Consider the following 21,576-nt stretch of genomic DNA (forward strand, 5'->3'; position numbering starts at 1 on the left):
TCCAGGCAATTCTATGAATTCCTGTGAGTGTTCCGGAGGTGTAGTGCTGTGCCTTAGTGCAGTGCTCCCTAGAGTGTCCTTTGGATACAGTTCTCGGCCTCCACGGATTAGCTGCACCAGCTCCGGTGAGTCTCCCAATTTATTAACTGGTGAAGGGATCTCGATAGATGGTTAAGATTCGTTCTCTGTCGCTCGCGCTATTTGCCGGACTCTTACTCCGACCCTCTCTACCTCAAACCTAGCAGCCTGAGCGGCCGTGCATTTCCGTAACCGTCCGCTCCCGTTCGTGTATCCAGTTGCGTTTGCTGATTTTACGCGACCCCAAAGATCAGCACCTACGGTTGCGTTTCTCGATTTTACGCGTCCCCAAAAATCGACAGGATCCGTTAAGCTATCGCCTCGTCCGATAGGTTACGTCAGAGTTCTCGCTTTGGCGGAGTTGGGCCTGTTCCACCCCAACTCCCAGTTCATACCGGCTCGTCAGTTCCCGGTGAAAAAAGAATTGACTGGCGGCCGCCTGGCTTGCGGATGCACGAACGACGGGTGGACGGCCGAAGGTAACGTAGGTTGCTTCTCGAAGATAGTTCGTTCTCGTATGTTTTGCTATCGGTGTCGAGTTAAGGAAAAGAATTACGTTACAACGTCTACTGGCTCTTTACTACACGAGTTCCATACCTGCCACGTTTTTAGAGCGTTCCCTGAGGTGCTGGGTATGTTGGCCACGCTGCGGCTGCTCACTCTACGTGTGCTTTTCTTACTGGGGCTACGTTTATCGGCGCCCAAGCTAGAAGGACCATCGTCCGGCTTCTTGTTCGGCACTTCGGAAGACGAGGTAGCGTAGCTGGAGACCTGTCCGCCAACCTTGAAGTCTGTCGTTTTTTTCCTTGCAGCGACCCTGGGTATGTGTATACCTTCGAAACCGGAATCCGAATGATTCCTACTGTTGGGATTTCTCTGAAAGTGAACGTTCTCATAACAGTGAGGAACGTCTCTGCTCTCGGAGTTGCTCCTGGACAGGGCGCCACCAAAGTGACACCCCTTCGAGAGGATCCTTTGAAACTGGACGTTTTCGTAGGAATGTTCGGGAGTGCTTCTATCGCGAGTCTCGGAGTTGCTCCTCTGAAGTTGACCGCGCTGTCTTTGCGAGCACCTGGCGAATAGGACGCTTTCATGATCCTTGCTGTTGCCGCCATCCTGTTCGTGGTCGTAAGTGAACGACTGGGAGCCGTCATTCGTCCCGGTGTTGTAACGTGGGGAATTAGGTGCGCTATTCTCGGCCAGGGTCTCCAAGTTCTCGTGGAATGGATACGGAGGTAAAGAAGACGGCTCTGTTGCCTCGTAGCTGGAGGTGCTGAACTTATCGCTGCAGGAAGTCGTCAAAGGACTTGGTACGTAGAAACTCGAGGAATTATCTTTCCCAGGAAATACCTCTGTCACGCTCAGGGCCTTCCTCTTTCTTATACCGGCGTTTATCTTACTGAATTTGCTTCTCAAGACACTTTGAATCTCCGACAGACCTTTTGCAGTACCTGCGACAGATATTTATTATATTTTACAAAAATATTAACCATATTTCGAGAGCATTCGTCAGAGCTCGGCTCCGTCGATCTTATCGACCAACGGATCATCAGGCAAGAGTCTCCACTAGCAAAGATACTATTGTTTATGTTTAAGATGTAAAACGATGTAAATACATGGGACCAAAGCAATTCCGAGATTCGTCGCTTAAGGCGGCATCGTCTGCCGGGTGGCGTACGGCGCCAAACCCCTTACTCAACATTTGAAATGCAATTCGTTGGTAGGAATGTTCGATAAGCTGATAACGCGATAACACATGAAACGCCAGGCTTTCCCCAGGGTTTCAAGTGCTACGACGACTGTTATCAAGATGGCACCACACGAATTATTCTTAATCCTTAACGCGGATCAGCAATTTGACTTGATCGCAAGTAAAAGTTATTAAAAGTATTCTGACTGGGCAGAGGGTCTCGCAGTGTAAAGAATTAATTACCGGGCAAACGTAAGGAACTCGTTTGCAAAAGTTTCTTCGGAGAGGAACCTTCCTGAAGGGATTTGGCGGCCGGCGAGACTTCTCGGCTGGTCGGCGTCGACCTGACGCTTTGGATAATGCCTCGGGCTGAAGCACCCTGTAAAAGGGCTTCCTGAGGTTCCGATATTTCCTGAACGGAGCATCTTCTTCGTAGCTTTCGCCATCTTTGGCTAATGCTCTTGTTCCACAGACTGAGATCTGTAAAATAAATAGTTAAAATATTAGGGCAATCGTTACGAGACTTTTTTCGAGTTTTCGATAATACACTAGCGGACCAATAAAATCAATTACAATTGAGTATGGCTTCCATGATAGAATAACGTTCAAGTTTCCAAGTCTTCGAGTGTTTCAGCATGTCGCCATTGGAACGATACAGTAACGTAGTTGTCATGTGCTGTCAAGGGAAATAACTCTTCGGATACGATATTGAGAAGCGTCAGGTTAGGAATTTTCGATGATGATAAGCGAATGAGAAACTAAAATGGTCCAGAGAGTCAAAGGAAACGAAGAAATTCGGAAGGAACAGATCTTTTTCCTGTGAACTCTAAGACGCGCAAGTTCCAAGAGACATTCTTTCGAAGCCGGTGAAGCAAATCCGGTGGTAGGGTTCGTCATAATGATTCTCATTGTTAGACCGGCAAGTCAACTTGCAAAACGTTTGACTTTCACTTGGGCGCAGGAATACACTGTACACACTCCAAGCATTCCACACACACCACGCACACAACGCACACAACGCACACGACACACACTGCACAGCAGGGACACATCCTTTTGCAGATGGAAGAAGAATTCCAGCCTTCGAGAGATCCTCGAGTGTACTTCGGACGACATTCCAGGGGGCCTCGCGTATTGTCACTTGTGTCGGAGTTCATAGTGGGAATGGTAAATGACGAAATTGTCATTCACTGACGACTGGACTGTCCCTACAATGTGTCTTTAGATGACGAACTTGGAAAGTTTATATTCCTCTGGGTGGACGACCATCTGCATCTCCAGGCGCAGCAGTTCCGCATAGAAGTAGGCAAACCCAAGTATGTAGGCGAGCATTATAGACTCGTGTCTTGACCACAGACGCAATTTCTTCTTTTTCTCTTATCCCAGATCTCTTGACAGCGATAGAAATGTGTCGTGAATCAGCAAGCGAGAGCAAGAGAGACAGCAGGCTGAGAAGAACGCAAAGGGCTTCGCACTGCTCGAGGACTGAACGACTGAACGACTGAACGACCGAACGACCGAACGTCTCGCGATCACTGAGAGGCGCCGCACGCGTTTGGTGCGGCCCGAGTGCGGCCTTAACGTTCTTCCCTCCCTCTTTGCTCGAGAGCCAAGCAGCGAGTGCACGTGTGCATCTGTGTGCATTCCCCTTCATTGTTTGTATTCCCCCCCTCTCGGGGCATGAGAGAAGAAAGAAGAAACCGGGGAGGGGGGAGCGCACGTGTGGGTGTGGGACCCCATTGAAAACCACCGTTGGGACCACGTTGGGACCTTCTCTTTCGTTCTCTCGGCTCTATGGTTGCATTTGAGTATGTGAGGTTGTGCGCATGCGCGCGCGTGGTTGTGCGCATTTTTACAATTCTTCGATACACTTACGGGCTCACGGGGCAGAGGTGGATCGTCGTGCTTGTGCGTGTGCGTCTGCCTGCGTAGCTCGCATCAAGGGACACGCACAGGTATCCACATGGTCAGAGAGGAAATGTTTTTGCACGGGCTGACGTCTTTCGGTAGAATATTAGCACGAGGCATAGTGCGTGTGCGTGCGTGTGCGTGCGTGTGCGTGCGTGTTCCGACGTGTGGCGGCTAGTGTGACTACCTGGTTGCACACACGCACGTGCGCGTCAGGCTTCTCTGCACAGCATGTAAGCACACTGAACAGGCACACTTTGACCAACCTCCACTCATGTCAGATTCAAAGAGCCAGTAACTACAGTAATCAGCGTACGAATCGTAATTGTAATCGTGTGAGACAGTGATTATGCATTGGGGCCATAACCGACATGTTAATTTTCGAACGTTCGATGCTTACACAAATAATCGCTCACGGTTCAAATGGACTTTCCTTGTCGTTTGAGCGTAACTGTAAGTGATTTTACGCTTATCAGACGTTATATCGATTTTACCAGAAATACTTATTCCGCTGATAAGGAAATCTTTCAGCAGTTCATTTCCCTTCTCATTGAACACGGTCGGCCGAACACCAAGGCGGTTCTACATGTGCATTCGTGTGCGCCTTGTGTTCGTTACGTGTCCAGCCGAGGCGCAATAACAGCTAAATGATTCATCGGTCTGTCGGCATTAAAAATAATCACTGTCAGCGATGCCCATAGGTATCGATATCTCTATTTGTCACACACTGTAGTACTTTCCACGCGCCATGTATGTTCACTAATGTGTGTACACTGAGCGTCATTAATGGCGTTCAGCTTGTCGACGCAGTGCGGGGTGGATGAGTGGAGAGTGGACAGTGGCTGAATACGTAAGCACGACGCAGAGAGCGCTATGGTACGAGCGAGACGCGAAAGCGTCGTACGGTGGGTCCTTTTCGCACAGCATGAGTGGGAGTGAGACGGCCATACGGTCCCTGAGTCGCACACGGAAGCTGGGTGTGGGCATCTTCTTCTCCTGTAATATCGCCCAGGCTAGTTAGCATTAATGCGAGAGAAAAAAAAGGTTTCCCAGACATATACTGTTTATAGCGAGCGGAGACAATGATGCCCCACCAAGCTCCGAAGTAGGACTTAGGGACCGTATTGCCGTCTCGCTTCCACTCGTGCTGTGCAAAAAGGACGCACAGAGCGACTCTTTGGCGTCTCGCTCGCGCCGCAGTGCTTGCTGCGTTGCACGCACACGTATCCGGGCACGTCGGCTGTCACCACCCACTCTCCTCTCTTACCTCACCGCACTGCGTCGACAAGCTGGACACCATTAATGACGCTCAGTCTATGTATATCCGCGCATCAGTGCGATTAACGACGCTCCTAGTATCCGGTGTTAAAACAATAGCACCGTGGCACCAAGTCAAGAGTCAAAGGGCGAAGTCTATAACTGCTAGCAAAGAAAAAGTTATGAAGCCGTCTTGCATCGCTCGTAAGGTGATTGCGTTTCTACGAATTTAAAGTGAGTTTTCATGCGCATTACTACACATAATGACAGTGCAGAACCGCATGAGATCAGCCCACGAGAATTTCCTTTCCATTAGACACAACCCACAGTTGCAGTGTGCGCTTACCACCAGTGCATTACGTAAAGGTCACGAATTCCACGATTTATCAACCTTTATCAATTTTTATCAACCTGAAAACTCAAGCAGACCCCTCGAATCTGTCGATGCAAGCGCTGAGTGATTCCACCAGGAGTCGCTCGTGAAGCAATTCTTGACCCCCCATGGAATCCAGGATCACGTCGCTCGCAGCAGATAGGACGTATAGATATAGCAGTTATTCGTCTCGGACAGAGTGCAATCCTACTAGTTTCCATATGCTTCTTACAATTCCCAATAAAAGCTGCATAAATATTTCGTATACAAGGTCCTCCATGAGTCCCGTTCGGGATAACTTTGAAATGAGAACCTTTCGCGTAATTGGAGTCAACGATGCGCACCGAGTGGCCTCGGCCATTGTCTGCATACAGTTACTCGATCGTTGCGCGAACACGCACGGAGTAAAAGCATTCTTCAAGGTGTCCTGCTCTCGCTTGAAACATCCAGCCAAGGGGCGGTCGATTGAGAAGAGTAGATTTTCAATGAAAATAGAAGTTACTGCTCGCAGGCTTGTAGGCACGTCAAGGCAGCGACGGACGGGAGAGCAGTACCCACAGCTCAGCATTAATTTGAAGATGTCTTTATGACACATCGGCTGCATGCGCGATGCGTATGTACGAGCGGAGGGCGTTCAGTTATTTTTGCGTGTTAAATTCTCTGGTGCGGATGGACGCGGATGAGATAAGCTATCGGGTGACAGTACGGTACCAATACATGGACGATACGTCAATGACCTTGTGCAAGTGAATTCCCAAGACCGTATCGATACCTAGCGGCGTCAGTGCACACATAGGACAGTCCGGCATCGGTGTGGCGGTCCAGCTTGACAGCTATCGCGGTTACGTGCATGCTTTGTCGCATAAATAAGAACACGTGTGTACAACCATCACGTGGAAATTCCTCGATTCATAAAAAAGTGATGTCACCAAATGTATCGAAAAGATTCGAATGATTGGTCTCAATTTCCGTGATGCTGATTAGTCGGCTGATGTGTGTAAATTTGACAGCTATGGTTGCTAGCAGCATGAGAGATATTGACGGATGTCAAATCGGCAGAAACGTGTGGCTGCAGCAGACAGCCTTAGGTACATTGAGGCGGGTTAATGCCTTAATTTATTGCTGAACAATTAATTGTAATGATGTAATGCGCTGCAGGACTGATTGCGTGTAGGACATTAGGAGATTACATGAGACATCTAAATGTTTATTCAATTTACAATTGAATAATAGGTCACTACAATTTTGAAATAAAATAATCGATGGTAATTAAATTTGGCAACGATTCTCTTGTTTCTTTCTCTTTAAAATATAAGTGTTCATCTTTGTCTCTGTGATCTCAATAATTTCCAATAACGTCGCAGTTGCTGCGCGATGCGTGCTGGTGTCAACGTGAGGTCGATGGCGAATTGATATTCCGGGGAGCATCAGCTTCTTACGTGAGTGTATGTGCATAGAAAATGAAGCAGCGAGTTAGTCACAGCAAGTGAGGACTGTGTAGTCTTGTTTGCGCGTGTGCATGTACGCCTGCGTAATATTTACGTGCGGGTCGTGCGTAGCGTGTGTCAAAGGTCACTGACACTCTGCCAGCGTTTACAGAGCCAGAACCCGTATGGGCAATCAGCATAAAACAGTAAAATCGAATTTTCATTTCCTGAGAAATTAATTGTCATTGATTTCCTGAAGGCGAATAGAACAATTAGAAGAAACGGCGGCAGAAAGAATTCGCGACGATTGCGAATAGATACGTGTAAACGTAACGCAGAGAGACGAGGAATAAAAAGTGTATCACTAGTAGTCTAGGAGCTACATAAATAACGTTGTAGATTCGCTGCAGGCGCCCATGGGATATGTACCACAGCTATACGTCTAAGGGGAGTGTCCCGCATGCACCTGGACAGCCCCTATAATACTTCTTCTAGCCGAGCGACCCTATCCTGGATGCTGCGCGCTACATGAAAAATTAAAAAGAATCTCGCAGGTATCGCAAATATTTCAGCCTCATCGATCCTACGATTCACCTAGAAACGTGCACAAATGGTACCGCCGGTAATATTATAATTGTCTTGGGTATTTTAATTCATTGCGTGACGTCACTGCTCCGCAACATCGCGTCTCCCTGACTGACACGAAATGCATCCACGAGTGCAACGGCGGATGCCGGCGTCTCGGATGGCTCGGCCTAATCATTTTTCCTCGTAAGAAGAAGTTCGTTGACACCGAATCTCAGGCGATTCCCTGCGCTGCATCGAAAAGCAACGAGGCGACGCGATCCAGCCGAGGTACATGTTCTTCTTGTATTTTCCTCGATAAGCTGTTCCATATTATTTGTTCACTCTCCCTTCGACTCTTGTCTCTCTTTTCTCTTTTCTCTTTTCTCTTTTCTCTGTGCCTTTTTTCGTGCGCGCACGATAAGCTGGCGCTTCATCACGACACTCGAATGGCCACGCATACGAACATACGAACAGACGAACAGACGAACCAACGAACAAACGAACGCATTGTTCCGCTTTGTCGCTCACCCGAGCATCTCGTACCTACGATTGGCCCGTTCTCCCTTCTCTATCCAAGTCCTTTCTATTTACTGCCAACACAGTTTTGGTGCGAGTCATTCTTTCCTTCCCGGAGAACCTCAGAGGGACGGAAAGAGGATAAGAAACAGAATCCATGAGTATGGGAGTTGTCGATATCCAATCGATCTGCAATACCGACGGAGAGTTTCAATTAAATGACCATTAAGCGCGCGAGATTTAATCTGAAAAGCCGCCCTTATCTGCCGCTCGGTGTAGGATCCAACAGAATCTGTCTTATCTACAGGAAGAAGAGTCCGAGGATCATTGCTTGCCAGAATGCACGTATAAATGTAATAAAAGGATGCGACATCGTGGAGAGAGAGAGAGAGAGAGAGAAATACAAAGTACCCGTTAGTATAAGAGACACCATATAATACAAGCTATATTCTCATCAAACATATATATATTGGACGCAATTACCTCAAAGTCTATGGAGGTTAGTCTTTGGCATAATTTACATATATATAAAGTTACAACAATACGCAGGGTATCCCGTAATTAATCATTAATCAGTTATCCCTACCTTTATCGCAGACGTCGCATAGGACCATTGTCCAGCACGTGAAGTATCCCAGTCACATCACACCGGAGTCACCCTAAGAATATTATCCCCGTAATCATAGTGTGAATTAGGGAATGAAGTTAATTACGCTAGGCGATCTTTTTTTTTTTGTAGGAAATTCTCAAGGACACTGCCGACAAGCTCGGGGAGGGGGGAGGGGGGAGGGAGGGCTGATCCACGTTAGTCGGCGATAAGTGAAACACAAAAATACCTCCGGGGCTCCGCGGATTAGAGCGAAGCGAAGCAACGAACGAAGTGGCGTTAGCACGGTGAACTACTAGAGAGAGAAAGAGAGAGATAGAGAGAGAGAGAGTGAAAGAGAGAGAGAGAGTGAGAGGAGGGGGGAGAGAGGAGCAAAGTGGTGGAGAATGTGCTAACGGTTTGACAGCTACGTTTGTACTGGCGAGCATCAAGCATCAGGCATATGGTCGACTGTGAACAGAGGGGATATTTCATTGTGCCGAGACTGTACCAGGATGGTGGGGACTACCAAGGAACCGCAGATCAATATTAGGGCGTAGACTGGAGGGCAATAAGGGCTGCGAGAGAACCGAAGATAAGCGCACGACTGATAAGAAGAGACGCGACACCTTCGATTGCCGATCGTTCTTATGCCGTCATTCGACTCTTGTATTTCTCATTCCGTTTGGACCACCTTTATCTTCGATTTTACCTCTTTCTTGTCATTCACGGATGATCTATGTACAAGAAATGGGAGCTGATTGAATCCTCTATATAATAATGATAATTGTACCCTCTATTTGGTAAACTATCGCGCTTTTTATAGTAATAATAATTATACATATATAAACTACCATGCGAGGGGTCGATCGTTTGAACGTGGCTTTTAGGTTACACTAAATAATTAGGCGGTTGATCGATCAATCAGTTTTTAGCTTGAATCAGTGTTAACTGTCGAAAGGAACTTTTTTTTTTCTTTCCACGAAACTCACCCGAGATACTCGGATTCCTGCGTTATCAGCTGTTTAGTCACTCAGCAACGCGATAACCCTGAGACTCTTGTTCCTGCTGAGAGTCACTGTCTAGTGTCTACAATTAAGAATCTATGTGTATGCATGCATAATACAGTGCCGATGCATTACGCCCTTCCTACTTGAGCACTTGGCACTGCCACACTACGGTCTTATTTAGCGAGAGAGAGAGAGAGAGAGAGAGAGAGAGAGAGAGAGAGAGAGAGAGAGAGAGAGAGAGAGAGAGAGAACAAATGAGAAACTATTAGCTCAACGGTAAAAGGTTTTTCCAAGCTGACATAAGCCCGCAGCCAATTCTGTTAACCAGAGCCATATGTGCGGAGTGCGCATATGCTGGGGTCTGAGGGACCCTGACCTGGGCCAGCACAGTACCGCGTGCATGGGGTCCCAAAAATAGGGGCGAGTACAGTCTAGGAATTCACTAAGGTTCCTCCACTAAGGTCCACGCGTGCCTTTCAATCATTCTTCATCTTTGCCAATAATCCGATTTCTATCTTTCTTTTTTCTCTCACGAGGAAGCCGTTTAGGCCATATTTACTTTCTTCCTTGATCTCTCCAAGAGAATGCAGCCGTTTGTCTTCTTCTTCTTGTTCTTTATTAAAGTCACCTTTGTCCAATATATAGTCTATTATTCTTGGTTTATGAAAAGCTTACCTTTCGACTGCTCTTCGCTGTCAGAGTGAAGATCCACGTCGTGCAACCTCATGGACTGGACGAACCCTCGCCAGTGACTTCTCGGACGCCCACGTCGATTTATATCGGCCTCCAAGTCCTTCAGCTGCTCATTGGATTCTTGAAGTAGTCCTTCCAGGATATCTGGCCTCTCTAACGTCTTCCTGGTTCTGTCCTCCTCCTTGACACCGCTCGGCATATTTGGAAAGTCCAGAATCGTTTGTTCTGGCTCTGTTGTTCTGAAGTCTCTTTTGCGCCGCGCGGGCGGTTGAGGATGCTGTGCATTCTCAGTTGGGCCAACAGAATCCAGCATGGACCTCCTGACGTACTCATTCTCAAAAAGACTTGTGCAAGTATTCCTATTGAATGTCGAAAATTTCTCACTATTCATAGTCTGTGATATGTCATTGCTCGCGGGCTTCTCGTTTCTACGCTGATCCTTTGTCGGACTGTTGGATTTTGTCAAGTGCAGGCTCCTTGAGATATCCTTATCCCTGAGTTTCTCCTTGATGGAGATGTCCTTATTGTTCCTGGATGCTTCCACTATCTTCTGTGCGAGCAATTTAGTTCTGCTGGTCTCGGGGCAGAGTTTCTTCTTCCTCTCAGCATCCTCGAGATCCCTTTGATTCTTTGAATTTTTCAAGTTTGACCTCCTGGAGCCTTCACTTCCAGAATCTTGAAACATCTGTTGTATCCTAAATATATCCGAGCATATCCTAGAGTTATCATTGTGTTTTTTCTGATTGATTCTCTCTTTTCCCGAGAAGGTAGCAATCCTGGAAGGTGCATCCTGGCTCCTACTCGGTTTCAAGCTCTTCTCCGGCGAAGAGGACGGGGTCGTTCTGAGTCTCTCGAGGTCTTTGAGATTCGCGAGCATACTGCTTTGAGAATGAGTTCTCGAATTTTTCAAATTTTTATTTTTTAGCCCATGATCCACTTGGTGGCCAAGGGCAACCGAGTGCGGCCTGTTCACTTTACTGTTCCTGCCAATCTGTTCTATGGGCGTCACAGAAGAGTCCACGAAGACAGTTTCTCGAATTTGATTGATATTCCTGAGTCTGGGCACGCCAACGACCTTCACCCCGGTATTCCTGAGGATGACTCTTTCGACCGTCTCTATATCCCGTTCGCGTCTCAAGCGCCTCTCCTCGATCAGCTTGGCATTTTCCTCGTCGATGTGTTGCGCCAGGTACGACGTGGTCCTGGCACCTTGTTCATTGAGACGACTGGTGCGCAGAGGTGCCATCCTGACGAGTCGTGGCGCATCCCTTGGCTCGTCGGTCTGCAATGTACCCCTGAACACCATTTCCGGCCGCGGTCCTGGGGCCCTTTGTTCACGGTTGCTCCCTCTGCGTTTCACGGCGTGACGTTCACAAAGCCTTCATACTGCTCGCCGTGCAACCTGAAACGTGTCAAACTATGTACAGTCTGATTCAATTTCAAGTGATTCAGTGCAAAGCCACTTCGCTCCAGGACTCGGAGACGTTCGCGTTTCAAGACTTACACCGATCTCGGGACTCACAAAAGCATATGCGTATGTATATGTTGTACCGGTCGATGTACAACTAATCGTGTAAGATCTATTGATCTTCAACTACGTAATATCTAATTGACACCCCTTCCATTCTTTTTCCTTTCCTTTTCCAGGGATCCTACGATCTACCAGTGATCATGCAGGGCCCGTATATTGGCAGGATGGTGGTATATCTGTACAGACTGTTTTCACAACTGATTCTACCAGTCTTGATGAAGGCCAGGCCCCAATGTGGGTGTTAGAAAATGTAGGCAGAGCCATGTGTTGCAACAGGGCCTCGTTTCTATGCGTTTGTCGCATAATTATTTTATTAATATATGTCACGAATCAATTTATCAATAAAACTCTCTGGATGACATCATTCCATTTACGATAAAAAGAAAATCAAAGTGAAATTAGGACAGATCAACAAGCAGTGACGCCACTTTATTTTATTTCCTTCAGCAGTGTGAATATCGGATGATCTTTGTGATGATGTCAAGTACTCACTCGTTGAGGTATTGCAACCGGTATGAGCATCGGCACCGATCGTAATATGTGGCGTCGAACAATGTGCGCCGCAATCCTTTCCCGATTCTGCATATAAAGTCCTTGAAAGTCTTGGGAGTGTCCTGAAGTCTGCTGTTGCGTACCGATATTACCAGTCAGGAATTCTGTGCAGGAAGTACTCACGATAATTGTCACTATTGTACATCGCCGCAACTTAATGTCGTCGGCATACAGATAGGAGACAATAAGCACTTGCGAAGAAACGGCGAGAAGTGAGAGAAGGAAAGAAAAGTAGAGTAAAGAATAAATAACTCCATAAGCCGCAACGAGAGTCTAAATTATGGTTATGGAGGCCAACGTATCTAAGTACGTATCTCCTAGGAGTCTATTGTCCTGAGGTAACTGTACTAATTACAATCGAGATAATGGGTGCCATGTGAGTAACGAAGCGTGAGGTTAATATTTAGCTATTTTTTTTTATTTATACATTAATAATATTAATAATATCAATTAGAAAATTGTTTTGAAAATACAAAGTGTCAGAGATCCAATGAAAGGGTATTTACGGTAACGAGGGGGCCCAACAGATAAAGGCAGAAGCCGCTGCTGAAGGTGTCGTTATGCTCTGCCGTCGCGCGTAGAACTGAACGTCAGCGGACGGAAAAGGCAGCGGCGACGCAACCAAACGAAACACTATCGCGGGTACCGTGTTGGAACCGTATAGAGAAGGTATGGAGCGTATCAAGCCAAAGGTAACGCGGCGGACGAGGGGCAGAGACAGGCACACACGCACACACGCACACACGCACACACGCACCCACGGAGAGTGGGAGACGGACGTGTCGTATACGCATAGACTCGTACAAAGATAGCCCAGTGTCTGCCCTGCCGCGTCTCTTCCTTTCCATTCCTTCAGTTCCGCCGATGGATGATGCTGCAGCGCTGTGCGCCGTAGGAACTTCCCTGCCCGGACCCAAAAGACGCTGTGGGCTGCTGCTGCCATTGATAGTGGCACTTCTCGTCTCTCCATTGTTGCGTAATACCGGCTTCATCAACTTCATGCGCAACCCTAGAGACTGCGTCGAGCAATTATTCAATTAATCCAGCTCATTATGTGTCCCGCTCCAGGATTCAGAACACTAGAAATATCTGTTCTTACAATTAGTCGCGATTATCTGCGTTCTAAGCAGCCAAACAAAGCCCCCTACGCTGGATTCGCACGTTGCGCAAATTTCAACACGTGGCACGTGTACCTTGTGTTCGACCTTATAATTTTGCGCAAATGCACTGGGCATTACTTCTATTGCAGGTGTGCGAATTTTCTTGACTGTGCTGCCCAAAGTCCTGTAGTTTCTCGAACGGTAGCGAGGGAATGAGTAACCAGATTGCTTTCTTTTAGGTTAGGTTTCAGCACTGCAACGTATTACGTATTGATATATGCTCCGATTATGCCTTTCTAATTTCATATGGGGTGGGGGTATTAGTGTGGTTATGGAGGACTCGATTAGGTGTGTCAATTGAAGGTGCTGAGAGAGGTCAATGATCGGCTTAATTACCATTGGCTAGTTAGTCCCAAGTCATGTGCTAGGTTCATCATCTCTCTTAAGAAGTGCGCCGACTAAATGACGTCCCGCTTCGTCCGCGGACTACATTATTCTTCCTCTGTCTAGGCCGGTTTAAAAAAGAAAAGGAGAAGTTGCCCGGGTCAGGGCGACCCGGGTGGCCTTCGACGCCTGGAAATACGAATCCAAAAAGAATCCTAAAGAATTCCTCGAAAATTCGACCTTCTTCTAGCAGTCGTTAAAACGCTTCGCTTCCTTCAAGAGTCTAGAGCAGTCTGCACAGTATCGTTACACGTACTTATTATTCACTTGACTGCGAGATGGTGTGTATCCTTTGTCAACCGAATCTATATTGTTTCCATTGTTGTCCGCATTGTTATACGGGAGCGCCAGTATTGCCCAGATATGCATCCGAGTTCCAGGGCAGGACGTGCCCAGATCGCGGTGTCATAATCACTCTTGAAATTCCAATGATTTCAATACATCTTATCTCGGCTCATTAGCTCAAAGTAATCTTGCTTGTTCTCTGGATGCGAGATCTACGATCGTGCTCACCGGCCCTGACCATTGCACCACCTGGCTAAGAGATTGAACGCGTGTACGCTGGTGGGTTTTTTTAATGGTCTGAAGGACCGGCTTCCTGTCCGATCCCGGAAATGAAGCACGTGCTTCGCCATATCCGTCAGTAGGATACAGTTAGCTTTAGCCGCTCTAGGGACAGTTTCCACTTCGGCAAGAGAATCAATCGTAAGAGCATCCAAACAATTGAGTTTGCCTCTGTATGTGTGTGTACATATATACATATATATGTATATGAAGTGCAAAATATATCATAGAAATTCCATTCGATTCGTATTTGCAATTGTAATGGAAACTTTGGTGATTATCAACTTGTAATAATAATAAGAAGAACATTTCTCTTCTCTATCAGAGCTCGATCTACAAAATTGAAAATAACAAAATTGTTCTTTTATCACAACGTGGGCCGAAAGAGGTGATAGCGTAGGTCGTTGGCGCGCGTAGGCACTGTGCGCTGCCTAATACGTGCCTCGGGTCTACGAATTCTCCTGAAGAACGTGTGGGTCAATCGAGTCATTAAGTATTACAAGGAAATCATCGACCACTCAGGTTCCTCTTAATTATATGCTGCTACCAAATTATATTGACAATAATCTACCGTATAGAAAAAAAGGAAAAAAAGCTAATATGACAATCCACTATTATTATTGTATCGCTTTAATAACTATTTGTAATCTGCAAGGTAAAAGAACGAATATGTTTCAACTGCTAAACACGTGTCGGCTAATAGCAAAAAAGCATGTATTTCGTCTCTTGAAAAATGTATAAACAGTAAAGGACGAAATCTAAAGAGAATCTTAGCCCCCTTAGATTAGGAATATAGATTGAGAGAAAACTGTGAGGGTTGCTGGCGTAGAGCGTGGTGCTTTTTAAAAAATTCAAAAGGCCGACGTTTCCGTCAATAAATCGCGACATTTTGGCCTTAAACGTTAAACATTTATCTCTGCGTTCATTTATTCTCACGGACCTTTATAAATAAATAATCCAACTTCGCGTTAAAGTCACGCGCACGTGGCACTCTTTTTATATGATGAACATTTCATGACTCTGGCACGTGATAAATGATAGGCCAGTTAAATGTTATTTACCGAAATCCATTTGTTTTTTTGATACGAGTCAAATGCGGAGTACTGAATACATGGCTACAGGCATACAGGCCCACAAGAGGTGCCAACGATTAACCTTATAAATAAAATAAACCCTTTAGATTGGTATAGCCGCTCAATTATTCATCGCATTGAAGCACAAATTGCTTTCTGTATTTTTATATGTATATCTATATTTATGGTATATTCATTGATTCTAGCAGCAATTATAATAAATCGCAAGACTTTGTGTTCCGGTTAAAATTGATAATGAAAAAACTGAAGTTGCAATAACATTGATGAACAAGGTGCAATTCGAATAAATTGGTTAAGTAAAGAATTCCCTCCTCGTTATTCGCAGGCCGCTCGTTGATTTTCTGCTCTGATTGAAGGAACTTCTTGTAAAATGATTATCGTCACTTTTCTCCGTCGACAGCCTCGAACAGCACCCGCAGGTCCTCCAGTGAAATATTATTACCTCGGTCAGCAGGATGACGCAGCTCAGAATCATGCCACTGCCGAAAAGTACCAAGGCCAGGGCTATGCTCCAAAATCCTGTCTCAGTCCTCACGCTTTCATTGGAATCGTCATTCACGAAGTATTTTGTAATCAATCGATGGATTATCCCGTTTTCGCGAAATTTCTGCAAGCTAATTCGTCAGATTACAATAAAACACTTTGACTCGCAGTCACGACACTACGTACTTGCGATTTATTAATTCTTTGTAAGGACTGTGCTTTGGCAGTGCTATTCCTATGCTGCTTGGACGACCAGTATTCAAACTCGCTATTTTACAGGATAACTTCATTTTTATCAGCGATATGCTTTCCACGTAGAATCCCGCATTACCATTACAAACCTTAATTGGATTAACAGAGTGTAATACTTACTATCGATTGGCAATTATTCTTTTATTTAAGCAACATCAATTATACCTGCGTAAAAGCCTCTTCAAGATTTCTCGGCAGATTCTCGCGCTTGTCCGACATCAAATACAGTTTTCTGAGTACAGGATCAGTAGAGGACTGTAAGGGGCGTTACATTACTTCGTACGCAATTAAACAAGTATTTGGTAAACGTTACTAAATTTACACGCTTTAAATACTTACTACAAACATGTCGCGAATAGCGCCCTCGTACTGAAATATGAATCTGTAAGTACTTTGTGCTGCGAATTCCTCGAGACTGCTAAACGGCAATTCGTCATTCGATACTGCCAAATTACTCACAAGTGTACCAGAGTAGGCAGAGTAAGTGATTAAGGATGATACGAAGATAGAGAAGTAGGCCAATTTAGATGAAAAATCCTTTGGAAAATCTATAGGCAAATCGCTGATAATCCCAATCAAACAGTGCATACGAAATATTTATTAAAAGCAAACTTACGAGTCAATCCTTGCTGACAATAAATTCCCAAAACTTGAAGGTAATCCTGTATTATCAGGTGTCCCGCGACCTCCTCTTTCTTGACCAATGATATTATTGTCAAGAGGATCGGTGTTGTCAAAACCAACATGCCTATAGTAGCCCATATGCCTGGACTGAGCGCCTATGCAATAGAAACGATGCAATAACTAAAGAAACAAAGTGAATGGTGGTGGCGAGAGACTTGTGTATTTCTAGTTTCCTAATAAATTATCTAATTTACATGTTATGCGTACACACACCTGAAAACTTTCTGTCCAGCGTAAGGGCTCCTCCGGTCGTTTAATGTAAAGCCTATCGACGGACGACAAGATCGGTATTGCGAAGTCAACGTCACGAGCGCGCTCGGTTGTCATACGGAGCACGATTCCTGCCACGTCTATTTGCTTGGTCGTCAACATATGCATTACGCCTGACCATCTTTTCGTTCTGTAATCCCAGCTGCCGTAAGCTTCTGCATTCTCCATCACGTATTGTATGTTGAATTTGACAGCCTTGCTCAATTCGTACATTATTTCGGCGGAAAAGTCGTCGATGGTGCCAAGTTGCATTGTACCGTATTGCGATTGCTAAAAATAATACAAGAATCTAACGTTAACTTTAGCAATCTCTTCTTAAGTCAAAGAAAAAACACTCTATTGATTTCGATAGCGAATGTCACTCACGTGCCCTCCGACTTTCAGTGTCTTTCCATACAAACTGTTGCGTCTTAAACGGATATCTTGTTTCACTTGGAAGACTAGATTTTCGTCGGACTTCCAAGATGCTAACTCGTCGGCTCTGGTCTTGTTGCCCTGAAGATGCCACTCGTAGACCATCCTTTCGCTAAAGGAAAGGTGAAGCATCTCCGTCACTTCGGTTAGTCCCAGAATATTGCTGTCAGGATTCTTTCTGAGTCCATTAACGAGGATGCGGGCTTCTTCGGTAGCCAGGATAAGCCAGACAGGATAGTCGATGTTGCTGATACGGACGTGTCTTGCGAAATTCGTAACAGATTCGCTGCTTCCCAGCAGAACCAGTTGAACAGGACGGGTATTGCAAGCTTTCCATTGTTTTTGTATTTTGTTATTGTTTTCTTCTAATAGACTCATCGTAGACGTAAGAAACATAGATTCGGAGAACAAACGGGAGAGACTGTGAGCAAGGCTGACTGAAGATTTTTCTGAAAGAAAGTCGAAAATTTAATAAAGCGAAACGCTGTTGCACAATGAAATTTCTAGGCAGAGAGAAAGAAGAATAACGGAATCGGCCACGATTTATCTAGCATCTTGTATCAAGATTTGTGGATCAGTTTGGTTAATTTATTACCCTCGAAGCCATTATGTAAAATGATTATACAGGAACTGCTGTAATACTCCAGCACATTCTTGGTAATACGAAAGTAATTCTCAATACGTGCTGGTGCCTCTGCGTCAATGAAGTTTCTTGATGAAAAGCTATGCAATGTCAATATTACAAGTATGTTCGCTATAACCGATGTCATTGCGGTGTCTGAGGGGTTTATAGTATCGCGAACATAACCAGTCTGTTTCCTCTGAGCACTGTTCTTCTAGAATAACATTAACCGGCACGAAGTCGTTGAGCAGTAAGCCCTGCTGTCGTTTTGCTATGACTACCAGCTGTGCATGTGTAGCAGGAAAGATTAATGTATGCCAATCGGTAGACAGACGTATGTCGGTGGTGCTTATCGATGTGATGTGAATAGCCGCATGAAATACGCGTGAAAACTGAAATAAGGATCAGTCGCTCCGGTTATTATAGTTATAAATATATAATCGACTTTCTGATAAGAGCGTTCATTTAAGATTAATTTTTAAACGAATTATCGAAAAAAAAATCTTACCATGTGAGATGTGTAATTATTCTCTTGACATTAACGTAAGGTGCGATCTAAAAAATGGTTTTTCCTTGGTAAGTTGGATTCTTTGCGGTAAGTCACATTCTCTATTATTAATATAAACAAAGAGAGCAGTATTCCTGACGCCAGTATTGTTAATAGAGGTACAATATTTTGAATGGTGACTCCCTTAAAGCTTCCAATAAAGGGCTCTGTTTTCATTGTATAACGTATTTTAAGTCGATTCAGGATTCCCCTGTCCTCTAATTTCTGGAGCCTGAAAGAGAGACCTTCATAACAATATTGATCTCTTGGAGCCTTTAAATAATATTTAGCAATTATTAATATAATTTCTTTCTCTTTGGAACAGCTTACTGATAATTTATAAGTCCTTTGTAAGGACTGTTTTGCGATATGCCAAACGCAAGTGAATTCTTGTGACCACTTTCCAAACTGGCAATGTGACAGGGGATATCGTCGCCCAAAATGCTATTGAGAGCATCCGTTACATAGAATCCAATCTTCTGGTTACAAACCTTCTGAATCGCTTCCTTGAGACTCGTCGGTAATAATGCGTCCTCCTCCATCTTAGTCCACATATGGCGGGACGTTTGATTCATGGAGATCTGTTTGGCAATAGTCGGTGAGGACCGTTAGCGAGTTCGTTAACAATAAGATACCTGTTAGTACATTAGCAAATTACATTGAAGAACTTACCGCAAAGAGATCGTATTCGGCGGATTTAGCTACCACTGTCAATTTATATGAATTGTCGTTGATAAATTGATTCATATCAGAAAATGGTATATTATATTCAGGCAGGGCTATGATGCTGATTAGAAACGCTGAATATACCGCATTAAACACCCAGGCCGAGAGAAATATAACAAAGTAGGCGATTCGGTTGGACAATTCTCGAGGAAGATCTGACGCAAGAATATGAAAAGACGACAATGATGTTGATAAGTTTACAGATTCTACGTGAAAGTGCGAGAGTTATCATACATATACCTAAGCTTCCCTGAAGGCAATATATTCTGAGAACACGTAGATAGTTTTTCAGCAGGGAATTGAAGAAGGAGGATTTAACTCTGCTTAAGCGGGACAGCGTCAAGAATGCACAGGCCAGTAACGTTATCGTTCCTATGCAATTCCAGCCCTCTAGTATAAAGATCTTAAAAAGAAAATTTTAATCGATAGCTTCAGCAATTAATCACGAAAATGGGATGTTCGATTAACTAAGATTTCCATACTCTCAAATACGCCGTCCAGTGTATGGTCGCTCTATTCGATATTTTAAGAAATAAACGGTCCATCGAGGATAACACGCCTCTGCTAAAGTCCACGTCCTTCATCCTGGTAGTGGTGATGGTGAACCCACCAACTCCAATTTCGGCCCAGCCGTTCACTAGGTAACCGATCATACCTGACCAATTGTCAGTTTCAGGATCCCACGTTCCATAGGCATTATCTGTCGCCAAATAGACACGCATGCGAAAGTTTAACTCGTGGCTCAACTCGTTCATCAATTCACCAAAATAACCCTCCAACTGTCCATCCTTGTATCCAACAAACGGCAGATCCTTTATTATTAAACAAATATATTTATTTATAATAAGTTTTTAATAACGTTTGAATGTATTTTTTTGATTTTTTGATACAATCATATGAGACACGTGGAATTATTTTCTGCAATAATCATTGACAAAAAGCTACCGATCTGATTGGATTGAAACTTGCAGGAGAAATCAAGTTTTTGATGAAGATAAAACAGTATACTTATCTATCTGATTATAATCTTCACAAAAGTAACGAAATAATAATATTTGGACTTTCGGTTTCATGGAATCGCACGCACGATATCAATATTTTTGCGACAGAAGATACAAAAATTAAGGTCGCGTAAAGAAAAGACTCTGCTACATTTTAAACCGTTTTCCAAACTTACGTTCACTATTGTTACAACCAATGTTGTCCCTCGTAAATTGTTCCGACGGTCATATATGCTATTGTAATGTAATTGTGACAGTCCATTCCCCAGATCCCACGTAGCCCATTTACGTGTTATGGCTTTATCCTCGAGTCCATACACTTCAAAGATTATTCCGTCATTTGGAGTTGTCATCAACATTTCTGTGTTGAATGTCAGGCCCAAAGGATTTGGCAAGTTGGACCCGTGGAATTGTGGGTCGCACAGACGAGAGTCATTCTCACAGAGCAACAACCAAATTGGAAAAGCAACGTTTACAACCTTCGTTGCACGTGCCAACTCCAGCTCGTCCAGTATGGAGCTAAGAAATATAACAAACACTGGTCTCTGGAAATCGGTATAGTGGAATTGCATCACCTCGGGTAACTTCGGAATCGTCAAAACTGCAGTTGCCAGACCTCTTTTCGAGCACTGGCGAAACATCCATTGTAAAGTATTCCAATTGTTTGTACCTAAAAAGAGAAGAATAACAAATCACTTAGCATAATTGTTGCTATTTGCACTGAATTGTTAAAGTTTTTACAATCATTAAACGTTAAATTTAATTAAATGTCAAGGAACTTGCGAAAGATTCCTGCTATTCATAAAGTTTTCAGGGGCAATTTGAATGCAAAATAGCATAAAAGCGGAAAATGTGCCTGAGCAATCGCAGAATAATTGGCCATTCATGGGCATTCTGTGAGGAGTCCATTTAAAGAATCTATAAGACTGCAACGAATACGAACCATTAACCCCGTTGAACAAGAAGATGTTGTGACTCTGAATAACAGCAATGATGTCCAATATTAATTCCAAGTTTTCCTGTCGAGCGGAGCTTACAATGTTAGCGTTATTAATTGTCAAAGATATGAAAAGAAAGCTGAAAAGTGTTAGGCGCTCCATCATCCTCTGCAGATGATCTACAGCACTTGACTGCGTGAATCGGCAAATTCTCATAATTCCATCCTGTTAATGTGAATTTTCTGGCCA

At 44.5% G+C, this 21,576-nt stretch overlaps 4 protein-coding genes across 7 annotated transcripts in view; 1 reads left to right on the plus strand and 3 right to left on the minus strand.

Moving 5' to 3' along the window:
• Positions 1 to 12,277, minus strand: part of LOC107267113 — a 16,185-nt gene extending 3,908 nt beyond the window's left edge. Inside the window, exons 1-4 of one of the 2 annotated variants that reach the window (XM_025084310.1) lie at positions 12,129 to 12,277; positions 10,088 to 11,507; positions 2,012 to 2,248; positions 676 to 1,529 (exon numbers count right to left, since the gene is read on the minus strand). In XM_025084310.1, coding sequence (XP_024940078.1) covers positions 676 to 1,529; positions 2,012 to 2,248; positions 10,088 to 11,411 — 2,415 coding nt within the window. In that variant the 5' untranslated portion in view covers positions 11,412 to 11,507; positions 12,129 to 12,277. The remainder of the gene's footprint in view (positions 1 to 675; positions 1,530 to 2,011; positions 2,249 to 10,087; positions 11,508 to 12,128) is intronic. The other variant, XM_025084309.1, reaches the window with a different exon arrangement.
• LOC112494248 lies at positions 11,513 to 12,122 on the plus strand. Its single transcript, XM_025084321.1, has 2 exons — positions 11,513 to 11,639; positions 11,753 to 12,122. Exons 1-2 carry the CDS (start codon positions 11,525 to 11,527, stop codon positions 12,013 to 12,015), a joined length of 378 nt encoding a protein of 125 aa, XP_024940089.1. The 5' UTR covers positions 11,513 to 11,524; the 3' UTR covers positions 12,016 to 12,122.
• A 2,298-nt stretch (positions 12,278 to 14,575) lies between the features above and the next one.
• On the minus strand, positions 14,576 to 18,279 carry LOC107267115 (glutamate receptor ionotropic, kainate 4). 2 transcript variants are annotated; one of them, XM_015738390.2, is made up of 8 exons: positions 18,089 to 18,279; positions 17,446 to 17,942; positions 17,023 to 17,349; positions 16,742 to 16,904; positions 16,465 to 16,673; positions 16,291 to 16,380; positions 16,060 to 16,214; positions 14,576 to 16,004 (listed from the first exon to the last, which is right to left on the minus strand). In XM_015738390.2, the coding sequence occupies exons 1-8, from the start codon at positions 18,261 to 18,263 to the stop codon at positions 15,683 to 15,685; spliced, it is 1,938 nt and encodes a 645-aa protein (XP_015593876.1). In that variant the 5' UTR covers positions 18,264 to 18,279; the 3' UTR covers positions 14,576 to 15,682. The 2 variants fall into 2 exon arrangements, with proteins under 2 accessions (XP_015593876.1, XP_015593877.1); XM_015738391.2 differs by having other exon boundaries at positions 15,826 to 15,997.
• Positions 18,280 to 18,370: 91 nt separating this feature from the next.
• On the minus strand, positions 18,371 to 21,574 carry LOC107267116 (glutamate receptor ionotropic, delta-2). 2 transcript variants are annotated; one of them, XM_015738392.2, is made up of 8 exons: positions 21,333 to 21,574; positions 20,566 to 21,059; positions 19,871 to 20,200; positions 19,629 to 19,791; positions 19,335 to 19,543; positions 18,993 to 19,243; positions 18,624 to 18,894; positions 18,371 to 18,507 (listed from the first exon to the last, which is right to left on the minus strand). In XM_015738392.2, the coding sequence occupies exons 1-7, from the start codon at positions 21,541 to 21,543 to the stop codon at positions 18,654 to 18,656; spliced, it is 1,899 nt and encodes a 632-aa protein (XP_015593878.1). In that variant the 5' UTR covers positions 21,544 to 21,574; the 3' UTR covers positions 18,371 to 18,507; positions 18,624 to 18,653. The 2 variants fall into 2 exon arrangements, with proteins under 2 accessions (XP_015593878.1, XP_015593879.1); XM_015738393.2 differs by lacking the exon at positions 18,371 to 18,507 and having other exon boundaries at positions 18,768 to 18,907.
• Positions 21,575 to 21,576: the final 2 nt, after the last annotated feature.

Source organism: Cephus cinctus, unplaced genomic scaffold (assembly GCF_000341935.2).
Source record: "Cephus cinctus unplaced genomic scaffold, Ccin1 Ccin1_scaffold0342, whole genome shotgun sequence".
Taxonomy (NCBI): Eukaryota; Metazoa; Arthropoda; class Insecta; order Hymenoptera; family Cephidae; genus Cephus; species Cephus cinctus.

Excerpts from the sequence above, each read along its gene's own strand:
- LOC112494248 (XM_025084321.1), top strand. The coding sequence starts at position 11,525 with ATGTACAGTCTGATTCAATTTCAAGTGATTCAGTGCAAAGCCACTTCG. Across the intron at positions 11,640-11,752 it reads GGACTCACAAAAGCATATGC|GGATCCTACGATCTACCAGT; the intron begins GTATGTATATGT and ends TTCCTTTTCCAG.
- LOC107267115 (XM_015738390.2), bottom strand. The coding sequence starts at position 18,263 with ATGACATCGGTTATAGCGAACATACTTGTAATATTGACATTGCATAGC. Across the intron at positions 17,943-18,088 it reads TTTACATAATGGCTTCGAGG|AAAAATCTTCAGTCAGCCTT; the intron begins GTAATAAATTAA and ends ACTTTCTTTCAG. Across the intron at positions 17,350-17,445 it reads CACTGAAAGTCGGAGGGCAC|CAATCGCAATACGGTACAAT; the intron begins GTGAGTGACATT and ends TATTATTTTTAG.
- LOC107267116 (XM_015738392.2), bottom strand. The coding sequence starts at position 21,543 with ATGAGAATTTGCCGATTCACGCAGTCAAGTGCTGTAGATCATCTGCAG. Across the intron at positions 21,060-21,332 it reads CTTGTTCAACGGGGTTAATG|GTACAAACAATTGGAATACT; the intron begins GTTCGTATTCGT and ends TTCTCTTTTTAG. Across the intron at positions 20,201-20,565 it reads TGGTTGTAACAATAGTGAAC|GATCTGCCGTTTGTTGGATA; the intron begins GTAAGTTTGGAA and ends TTAATAATAAAG.